Raw genomic sequence first — 11,298 nt, 5'->3', positions numbered from 1 at the left:
CCTGGCTTATCCACCTCCAGCCTCTTTCCCAGCGGCAGCCGTCCCCAGCCAGCGTGGAGCCGGGAGTCGCCCCTTGCCCGCTGCCAGCTCGGGAGCCGCCTTTCCGCGCGCGGCCGGCGGGCGGCAGGCGAGGGCCGTGCTGCAGTGCCCGGCGCCCCCGGGGCAGGAGGCGGCGAGGTGCGAGGTGCGAGGTGCGGGCGGGGGCGGGGGCAGCGGCTGGGCCGCGGCGCCGGCCGGGAGCGCTGTCCGCGGTGCTGAAGGCAGCTCCTCCGCGCTGTCGAGGCGGGGGCGCAGCGGTGCGGAGAGGGGACGGCTCGCGCAGGCGCGCCGGCTCCCGTCCCTGCCTCTGTGTGTGCGCGCGGGGGAGCGAGCGAGAGGATGAGTGTGTGCGAGTGCATGGGAGTGCGCCGGGCGGACTGAGGCAGGCGCCGGGACCACAGCAGCGCTGCTGAGACCTGCATTCACCACCAGCCTTTTTCTTCCTTTTTTTTTTTTGACCACCCCCCGCACACTTCTGGAGCTGGGACAAGGGCCAGATCAGCACCAGCCCCCGGCAGCACCTTGGCCAAGCTCCTTTTGCTGCTGCTTAAGGCTCCCCCTCCCCCTTTTATTTTATTTTTTTCTTGATTGCCTTGGCTTGCTCGCCTCACCGCGCAGAGGATCTAATGTGCTGACCGGAAGGCTCCGAGAAGCAGAAGGCAAAGGCAGGCAGGGGGCGGGGGGAGCGCTTGTGGCTCTGTGGATGCTCTACTTTTCATGGAAATGCACAAGATTATGCAGATTGCTGTCTTCCTGCCTCCCGTGTTCTGGGGACTCATCTGGGGGGTCTATTCCAACAGCATACAAATAGGTAGGTGTCTCTGCCTGGGGAAGGGATTTTTTTTTCTCCTCCCCCCCCCCCCCCCCCCGCCAGTCACCACCACCATCTCCCCCTTCTCCTCCCTATGGATCCTTATTGGAGAGGCTCTGTGTATCCATTCGGAGCATTGGGAGGTGCGGGGGGGGGGTGTATGGACCCCAAGGCTGTGGGTTCCCCATGAAGTCTTTCCGTGTCTAGTCCCCTCACCGCCTTCCCTTTCGGAAGCCAAGCCCTGCCCTGCTCCTCCAGCCCTGGGGCGGCTCTGGTTCTCTCCAGCTTTGCCTCGAGAGAAGAGCCTCGGATGCCTCTGATCTGATGCAACCGCCCCCCATCCTCTCCTTTCCCCTAAGGGAGCCGGCTGGGAGCAGCTGTCTGCTTTGGTGCAAGCCCCGAGGGAGGCGGGCGGGTGGCACGAGCCTCAGGGCTGGGATAGGATGGGGTGGGGTGGGATGTGGTGGGATGGGATGGGGTGGGGGGGACTAGGGTAGGATGGGATGGGGTAACGAGGTGGGATGGGATGGGATGGGGTAGGGAGGTGGGGTGGGATGGGATGGGGTAGGGTGGTGGGGCGGGATGGGGTAGAGAGGTGGGATGGAGAAGGGAGGTCCGCGCGGCTCTGCTCTGCTCTGCTCTGCCCCGGGGGCACTGACGGGCTGGCGCGGTGTGCCGTGTGCCCGCAGGGGGGCTCTTCCCGAGGGGCGCCGATCAGGAGTACAGCGCATTCCGGGTAGGCATGGTCCAGTTCTCCACCTCGGAGTTCAGGCTGACGCCCCACATCGACAACCTGGAGGTGGCCAACAGCTTCGCCGTCACCAACGCTTGTGAGTACCGCGCCCGGGTCAGGGAAGGTGCCGATCGCCTTGCCCGCCTCCCTCCCCCCTTCCCCCGCTCCTGTCGTGCAGCCGGGCCAGGTTGCAAATGGTTCCTCCCCTGCCCTCTCCATCCATTACATAAGCCCGGCTGCTCGGCCCCGATCCGCGCCAGCTCCCCCCCCCGCCCTCCTCAGCCGCAGCGCACCGCCCCGCGGGGCTCCGCTGCCTGCCGGCTCCGGGGCTGGGGGAGCCGGGGGCGGATCCGGCTGGATCCGAGCATCGGTAGCTGGATGGCTGCGCATCAGCCATTTTCCCCGGTTCTCCATATTCCAGCACCCTGCCCCTTCCTCCCTTCCTTCGCCCCCTCCCCCAAGTCTCGGCGAGAGGAGCGTAGGGCTGCGGGGAGAGCCGCGGCTCGGCCAAAAGCCTGTCGAAAGCATTGGATCTGCCGGGACAAAAGGAGCGCGTTGGGTCCCTGCCCGACATCCTCTGGCTCCCCCCGGGAGAACAGCCTTGCTTGCTTTCGGCAGGCTGGGAGGTTTCCCTACCCCGTCCCCCCCACGCTGCAAGGCTAGGGCAACCGTGATCCCTCCCCGTTTCTTTCCCACCCTCCGTTTTCGCAGCCCGGGTTGCATCTGGAGCGATCCCGTGAGGTTTGCAGCTGGCGCAGGCGGTAGGCGAGGGGCAGGTGGGAATCCACAGCAGGAAGAGCCGAGTGGGGGGAGTCCCCCCTACAAGCTACCCCACTGCATGCCTCTGGAGCAGCCTCTTGAACTGCTCTTCCCAGATTCAAGGCCTGACATCATGAACTTCTTTTGAAAATCACTGGGGGGGGGGGGGAAGACACTGCTCCTTTCCTTTGTTTGTTTGTTTTTTGTTTTTGTTTCCTTTTGGGTTTTTTTCGCCTTACCCGAAGAAAAGAGGCAGGGAAACATCTAAAACAAATGGACTAGGCCAGGTCAGAAAAGCTGGCCTCAAGCTTTCAGCCCCAGATCAGTGGGAAGAGAGAGACATTTTTATAAAGACCTTTGCCATGATTTATGCATGCTCCAGACTGATTAGCAAACCTTATCTAGGGTGATTATGCCCATGCACACATGCCGCTGTCCAATTACCAAGGGTATTTGGAAGGCGACATTTTTCATTGCTTTAATATGGAAGGATTGCTAAAAGCCATTACAGAGGCTTGAAAGAGAGAAAGTCTTCTTAAAATTTGTTCCGGGAATGAATTATGTGTTAAGCCTGGCTGGGGAGATAAGGCCTGGCATCACCTGACTGTGGCGCAACACCTTCAAAATGAAGAAAGGTGAGGGGATGGTGAGGGGATGGTCTAACTAGACCCATGCCGGTAGAGGTGCAATTTGTAATGCTAACTTTGAGGGGAAGCTGGCATTTTTAAATAACAGAAATTTTATGATCAGCTGTTAAATCCAGGGGTCTCAAAGTGACCTGAGTATTGTCCATGTAGAGAATGAAAACCTGAAGAAAAAAAAACTATACATTCTCAGGCCTTGAGGCTTGCTCTCAGTGAAAATGAAAACTCTGCAGAGACACACTTTACAAGGACAACCAAGCAACAAACACTGGTGTCAGCTCAGGACACTGATGGCCCTAATTACATGTGACAAAAAGGCCCCCAAACAAACAAGCAAAAAAATCCAACATGTTACCACAATGAAGTTTCTATTCCAGAAAAAAAGTAGTATGGAAAGGAAACTCTTCTTCCCTTTGAAGGGTAAAATATTTGAGATACTTTGAATAAGGATGTTAATGACTGGCAAGGACACAGGTTTCCTCTAACAGCCAGCTTCTTCCATAATGTTGCATAATTCTTAATCACGTTTGGTATGTTAGTATTTGAGGGCCAATAAAGACTGGAGGCCAGTTGTGCTAAGAGTTGAAAAAGGATGGCTGGCTCCTACCCCTAGGAGCTTAAAATCTAAATAAACAAAAGAGGGAGGGTGGGAGAAGAGGTATCATATACAAGCAAGGAAAAGACATGGTTGGAGCAAGTAGCCAATCAGAACAAGGCAGAACACTAGCTATTACACTAATGTGGGAAAAATGCCTGCATTTGTTTAATTGATAATTTCTCAGGTCATCAAATAGCACAGGAGACTCCAAGGACTTTATACTGTGCCAGGATAGTATTTGCATGACATTTTGTTGGGGATTAGTCAAGTGAATCGAGATGTCCCTTAAAATTCTTGTCATGGAAAAAGTCAAGTGTGACCTGAATGACTGGTCTTTCTATGTTTTCTTACTCCTCTATGCTCATGAGTTCATTTAATTTAATGTGCTTTCGTTGAGATTGCACCAGGGATTTTTCCTACTGATAGCAACTGCTAATGGCAAACATGGCTACTTCTAATTTCTTCAGAAAGTAGGGGAATCATACTTCCTTTGAACCACATTAAATGTTTTTGCCTGACTCATTCTTGAAATTCATCATTGTCCTTCATTAAAATCCTACAATATTTAGATGACCAGTATAGATTTTATGAAAGGCACTGAAATCAGTATAGTTTTTACTAGGCAAGTAATATTGCCCATGCTGAAGGTTTTCCTTTTTCTTTCATCTCTGTGTGAATCATGTCCAATGAATTTTCAAGCAGCTTGAAGAACACTGTGTTAAAGCCAGCACAGCCCCTTCTGCTACATGATAAATTGAGTAAAACAAGAGTGGGTACTATGTCTTAAATGTATCACCATTAACAATTTAGAGCAGCAACAATGTTGATGCATGAAGCACTTGCCAGCAATAGGTTTAGTATTTTTTTAAATATCTTTCCAAGAAAGGTTTGATGGTATTGAAGACAAATATGTGATGAATCAGATAATTCACCAGTTCATGTCAGCAATGATCCTTTAGAACTGGGCATGCCAAACATGACAATTCACTTTCTTGTCTCCTGCATTTTGTTCTTGACTGAGTACTGAGGTTCTGAAGCTGGTTGATTCTTTCTCAAAGTGGCCCACAATGAATTGTATATGTGAAACAGAACTAAAATGGAAAACTCTTTCTGGAAAGTGTACCATAGCCAGTTCATTAATATTTTTCGACAGGAGACACTGACTGCTGAAGCCATACCTTAACCAAGTAAAAGTAATTCAGTGACCTAAATACCTAAAGCAAAATTAGGAGCCACTTACTGTTAAGAATAATAATTCAAGTGACTGAGAAAATAAAATATTGCCCCAACTGCTAGAAACTCTACATCTCCCTTTTGAACATATAGTTCTGAACCTTTATGAATAGCTTCACTAACCAAAGACAAAAATATCACTCATGGAGTTGTAGGGGTGTGGAATGTTGTTGTAGCTATAATGGTCTAGGAAAAGTACAAAATACAAAGCTTTTTAGTGGTATCTTTTAATAGATCAACTGTATAGTTGGGGGAGATGTTGGACAAGGCTGAAGAAGGACGCGTTGTGCCTGGAAGCTTGGACAACATCTCTCCCAACTGTATAGCCGGTCCAATAAAAGATATCACAAAAAACTTCATAGAGCAAGCATCCAGCAGGTGGCAGACTATACCCAACAACAGGTAACCAACAAGCAAACAGTATTTACAACTCTTTGTTCAGCACTACCTGAAACAGGTATGTAGATTAGAAGTTTTATTCCACGTATAATATATGTTTTTAAATGTAGACATACATTATTGTTTTGCCACAGAAACATACACCAGAAGTTAACACTCACATATATCACAAAACCCAAACACATTAGATACAAGACAGTGTAAGCAAAGCATGTTCAAAAGAAAAAGTTAAAGGGTAATCAGGACTTGATCACTTCTGCTGAAAATGTATTTAAGTCAAAATCCAATTTATTATTAAATGCAGTTAAATTGTGTTTTAAAAAATTGATTCACAGATTAAAACTATATAAAGTGTTACTTCTAAACTAGGTCCCAAGCCCTCATGAAAAAGAAGGTGGCAAAGCTCATGAACCAATGACAAGGGGCAACAGCCCAATAAGCGCATTCTCATTTGAAGATGGCCAAAGGATATCTACTCTAAAAGGATGGGAAGGCCTTTTTGTAGTGCTATTCTGGGTGATAGTGGTTACACTAGCAGTGTGCTGACACACAGCAAATTGTTAGTTCTGGCCTCTGCAAAGGCTTGCAGACAGATTGTCAAGCAGTCTGGTGTTAATCCAGCAACACCATTGAATTAATGTTGATTGATAACATCTGAGGATTTGGTTTATGATTTTCATAGAGATGCTGCAACTTTTACTCATTGGATGAACATTTATTTTAGAAAGTGTGAGTATGAATGGTTCTCACTAACAAAAATCCTTACTAGAAAAATGGACTAGACTCAGCCAATTGATACACAAAAGCAATTCATATGATGGTAATACTGACAGGAAAGATGAAAATCAGTCCACCATTTCAGTGTAACACAAACTGATATTTGGGATCATTTGGCTTCTAACAAATGGAATTAAGTTAGAGTATTGCAAGTGAAGAGTTCATGTCATGCCATCCACAAATGAAGCAGTCAAGGATACTGTTATATCACTTTAATGTCAGCTGCTATTTGGGACTTGCAGAGTCTAATTTTTGTGAAGATTAATTTTTGTCACAATGTAAAACCAGAGATGGTTGAGAAAAATGAAACAGTCCTTTAGCACAACATAAGCAAGCTGAATCTAACTGAAGATATCTTCCACAATCAATGATATCAGAAATGTATCTTGATGCAAATTGATATCAAAAGATAAAAGCGCTAGAGTGAGGTGACACAAATAATTTAATCTTTTGACCAGCAAACAGTAAGTGATATTTTATGAATACAGAGAGGTTTCCCATAGGGTACTATAAGAGCTCAATAATAGTAACAAGTTATTCATACAGTAATCTCAGTACAGAGCTAATATATGCAAGATCTTGGAAGTGTAATTCTGCTGGCTGAAGAGGGTGTTGAGCATTACCATTTTAAATCAAGTCTTACAGCTCTGCAGGGATCACTGCACCATGACATTATGACAAGGGGATGCTGATTCATGCATAAAACTCAGATCTTCTCGTTATATCTTCAACCAGCAGCTTTGAAAACTAAGAATATCTAGAACATTGCAATATCCAAATTGTAATGTTTGCTTTCCTAGCCATTCTGGAATATAATGCTCCTGACTGAATTCTTAAAAGAATAGCATTTACTACAACACTGCCAATACAAAATTTAAAAATAAATAAATAAACAAAAAAGTATATACTTTTCCAGGAAAGTCAGAAGGAATGTATTTATATGATTCTAGTGTAAAAGCTAGTGTAGCTCATAATAATGCTTTGAAGGCTCATTCCCATTTATTCTGTTGATTCTTTTTCTATTTCTTTTCTCCTGCAAATTAGTATACAGGTTCAATGAGAAAAGTCAGAGTTGCTTCTGTACTCACAAAAATTAGACTCTGCAAGTCCCAAATAGCAGCTGACATTAAAGTGATATAACAGTATCCTTGACTGCTTCATCTGTGGATGGCATGACATGAACTCTTCAAGCCCCCAAATCTTTTCTAATTTCCCTTTCTGCAGCAGACTTAGTAAAAGTAACTCTGTTTAAAGTACTGCTTTCAGTACTACACCTGAAGGCAATCTAAACTCTGGGCACTTGTTCCTTGTGCTTTTCTTGCTGTGCTTGTTTTACTTCTTGCTGATATTTAAATTTCCATACATGCAGCCATGATCCGGAACTCAGGCAGTTCCAGATATATGGTGGTTAGGGCTTGACAGCTCAACTTTCCAGATTCTCATTGCACGATTACTGCATGGATCTCATCATGGATCTTGAGCATACATTGAAGTTACATTGACAAAGATAGTTTTAATACATTTCTGCTGAATTATATTGAACAGCAATTTATGAAGTACACATTAATTAAATCTTTACTAGGCTCAATATACCTTTTCATTAATGAATTGTCATTTTACTTAAATAACTTCTGAACCTAATTCTAGTCCCTCATATTTAGTAAAATATTTATCATGTTAATTGCAACTATAGGTACTAATTTACATCAATGTAAATGGGACTACTGACAGTGTATGAAATTAAACATTTGCATAAGTTTTTGCATAGATATGCATTAACCAGGGCCTGATCCAAAGCAAACTGAAGTTAAATGTCATCTTTACTATTTATTCCAGATCTTCATAGTTTCATAGTTTCATAGTTGGTAGGGTCGGAAGGGACCTAAGCAGATCATCAAGTCCAACCCCCTACCATGGGCAGGAAAGGATGCTGGGATCAAATGACCCCGGCTAGGTGATTATCTAGCCTCCTTTTGAAGACCCCCAGGGTAGGGGCAAGCACCACTTCCCTTGGAAGTTGGTTCAAGCTTCTAGCCACCCTGATAGTACAGTAGTGCCTCCTGATATCTAGCCTGAATCAACTCTCAGTCAACTTATGGCCATTGTTCCTTGTTACCCCTGGTAGTGCTTGGGGGAACAGGGACTCTCCCATTGAGTATAGCTATTAGTCAAATATTTGTAAGCAACATCAAAAGAGAAAAAAGAAAAGAAGAAATTGAATAGACCATACCAGAATTGTATTGGTAGTATTATTGGAAAAGGTCGTATTTGCAATATGATTTAGCATTTAAGTCTATGTTCCCATCTCCATAAATCATTTAAGACAAGGACTTAACAATTATTTCCATTTAAGGTTTATGACTGCATTCATATATAGAGGAAATGGACACTGAAACCAGAAAAGGCCAGATCATGGTCAGTGTACCAATGAATTGAGATAATGAAGAGGTAAACACTTTCGGCTGTATTCATCCTGTACATACAGCCTAGTACCTTGCCTCTTGTGAGAAATAACAAGGACAAACATTTCCAAACCCAAAAGCTTTTTCATTATCCAATAGTACATTTGCTACAAGTTATTTGGCATACAGTTGCATCACAGCATCATGAAAAATTATGTTTTCAGAATATTAAGAATTAGAGATTCACTCATAGTTTTCTACAATGCTTCTCTCCATGGAAATTTTATTATTTTGTGTAACATGGTTTACTGAAATATTTTAGGCAAGATGTGTTATCATAAAAAACTTTTCTTGTGCTATTTGGAAAGAATGCACTCATGAGTACTATAATTTTGTCTTAAAAAATTCAGGTTTTGCTTATAAAAAGGTAATTCAAAATCTACATTGGTTACAAATGCTTATGAGTTATAAGTGTTTTAAACTGGAGAGGTAATTTGATGGAAAATTAACACATCATTTCAGTGGTGAATGCTTTGCAGTACAGTTCAGTGATATGGAAAGATTAAAAGAATCAGGCAAATAGTGAATGCATAATGAAAAAATCATATGTTGAGTTAATGTATGTTGTATACTGTAGAATTGATACTATTTACAGCACTACTTTTGTAATTTATAATGTGTAGTTACTAATAGAGTGCTATGGTTATGCTGTGTTAAATACTATTGCTAATACTGAACTTTCCTTTATGTTTTATTTTTTCCTATGGCACCCAAATGCTTTGTGATCAAGTGGAATCATTGCCAATATTTTTTTTTAATTTATTACTAAAATATATTTGAAATTTTGCATAGTTTGAAAAAATATCAAGTGTCTCTCCAACCATAAAGTGATAATTGATAAGGAAACTGCTGTGTGTCTTAATATTTCCACTTGGAAGGCCAACTCCACAAGCAAACACTAAAAGTAGAGCATTTGTTTTTCATGAGTGGGGGAGGAGGAAATTCATGTTCATTTAAGGCTAGATTTTTGAGCGTCCAGACCACAGAGCTGATGCTAAATTGTCAAACAGATTCAATTCTCATTTAAGTACCTAAATAAGGGCCAGATTTGCAAAACTGCTCAGCCCTCAGTTGTTCACCCTGTGACAGACTTTTGGCGCATTCTTCAAAATGCCTCTTCACCAAACATACTAAACTCATGAGAAAAAAATCTGTCTCTTATTTTAGTACCTACATCAGATCTTTTTAAAATCTTGTTTAGAATGTCAATTTTATGTCCTAATTGGTTCTGTCATTCTTTAAAGTTCATCAATACAGTTTCTTTCATAAACAGCATGGTTAGGCTTAAATTAGAGCTTCAAGTCCAATAAAAACAAAGATATTCTAATTGAGTATATGGCATGCCACAATAACCATTATCTCAGAAAATCTAATTGCTATATTATCCTATCTTTTCATTTCAGGATCTGATTTGATTTCAGTTATGTAATACTGCATTTAGTTTAATAGGACACTACATTTTCGCATGCTACTATAGTTAGGAATGTCACACTAGCATTCTTATAAATAGAAATGTATACATTTTTAAAATTATCAACCAAGCTAGAATGGGGCCTAAAGATATTTCAGGTTATGTGATTTTATTTCCTTCTATAAAATATAAAATAAAAGTGTTTGACTCTAAGTGTTAAGGATGAAGGCAAAATGTAAAGCAGTTTATTAAGTAATGGCTTCAATTGGTATTTTCACACATCTGGTATTTAAATTACTCTATTATGTAAATGCTGCCCATTTGTAGTCCATCAGTATGTGGCATCAACTGTCAGTTTGTGTCTGTTTTAATGTGGGAAGAAAAGTGGCTATTGCACAAGCAGACAAACCTGAGGAAAATATTGAACAGAGGACTGCGGGGTATATTCTGCCTCATTCTCGAAGGATTAGGAAAGCCCCTTTGCAATGAGATGGGAGTGGCTTTCTAAACAGAATATGGAAGTGCTGCAGAGCCCTGCTTCCTGTGTAGTAAGTCAGAAGACGGGGAGGAATGGGGAAAGAGCAGTGGCATGGTGGGAGAGGGAAGGGCTGGGATTTGGATTGGTAGCACCACCTCATCATAAGTGAGGTCTTTTCAAGGATTTTAAGAGGTTACTGCCGCCATTTGAGCAGAGTGGTTTTGCAGCTGCTGTGGATTTTGAAAAAGGATTTTTTTTGTTTTCTCCTTCCTATATCTGTCCTTGTACGTGTCCAGTTCACTGCCTACCTATATGCTCTGAGTACTGGTCTCCAGAGTTGGCATTTATTATAATTCTGGTGTATACTATAACAACCAAAGGCTGCTAAGTATGTCACCCCACAAAATAAGGATTCAAACAATTTGGACCTGTTACAATTGATCAATAGACCATGTTTTAAAAACTCTCCAAAACCATCTTTAAAAGACAGGCTGTATCAATTTTTGTGGAATATTAGAACTATTTTTCCAAATGGATCCATGTTGAAAGTTGTTACTTTGATGGGACCTGCTTGATTCAGGCAGATATGAACCAGGATCTGCCACTTTCGAGGTTTTAGAGGTCCTAAGCATTGGATAGTTTCCTATTCTGTCATGGGTCTCCCTCTCTCTCTAATTTTTTTTTTTTTTTTTTTTTTGTGGAAGATCTTGGTTTTATCTAATATGGAACAGGAAAAAATTTGAAATCTCAAACAGATTTTCAGGAAAAGAAACACCACTTAATTCTTAACGTTATTTATCATCTCACATACTTAAAAATACAGTAATGTAAGTCAAATAATTTCTTGAAGAAATATCATATAATTTATAAGATAAATTACTTAACCAGCAAATATTAGAGAGAAGTAGTTAGCTGTGTTAGCATGAGACTAAGTAGGTTGTAGCTTACAGAAGC

The 11,298-nt window shown here is 42.7% G+C and overlaps 1 protein-coding gene across 7 annotated transcripts in view; it reads left to right on the top strand.

The window, feature by feature from the left end:
• Nucleotides 1-348: 348 nt before the first annotated feature.
• The window catches only part of GRIA2 (glutamate ionotropic receptor AMPA type subunit 2), a 148,023-nt gene continuing 137,073 nt past the window's right edge, over nucleotides 349-11,298 (top strand). For 2 of the 7 annotated variants that reach the window (XM_019481456.2, XM_019481458.2), the window contains exons 1-2: nucleotides 349-850; nucleotides 1,540-1,680. In XM_019481456.2, the coding sequence (XP_019337001.1) occupies nucleotides 757-850; nucleotides 1,540-1,680 (235 nt within the window). In that variant the 5' untranslated portion in view covers nucleotides 349-756. Of the gene's footprint in view, nucleotides 851-1,539; nucleotides 1,681-11,298 lie in introns of those variants that run through there. The other 5 variants (XM_019481455.2, XM_006270894.3, XM_019481453.2 and 2 more) reach the window with 3 other exon arrangements.

Source organism: Alligator mississippiensis, chromosome 2 (genome assembly GCF_030867095.1).
Source record: "Alligator mississippiensis isolate rAllMis1 chromosome 2, rAllMis1, whole genome shotgun sequence".
Lineage (NCBI taxonomy): Eukaryota > Metazoa > Chordata > Crocodylia > Alligatoridae > Alligator > Alligator mississippiensis.
The sequence above is the reverse complement of the archived record's forward strand: the minus strand, read 5'-3'. Positions and strand labels throughout refer to the sequence as shown.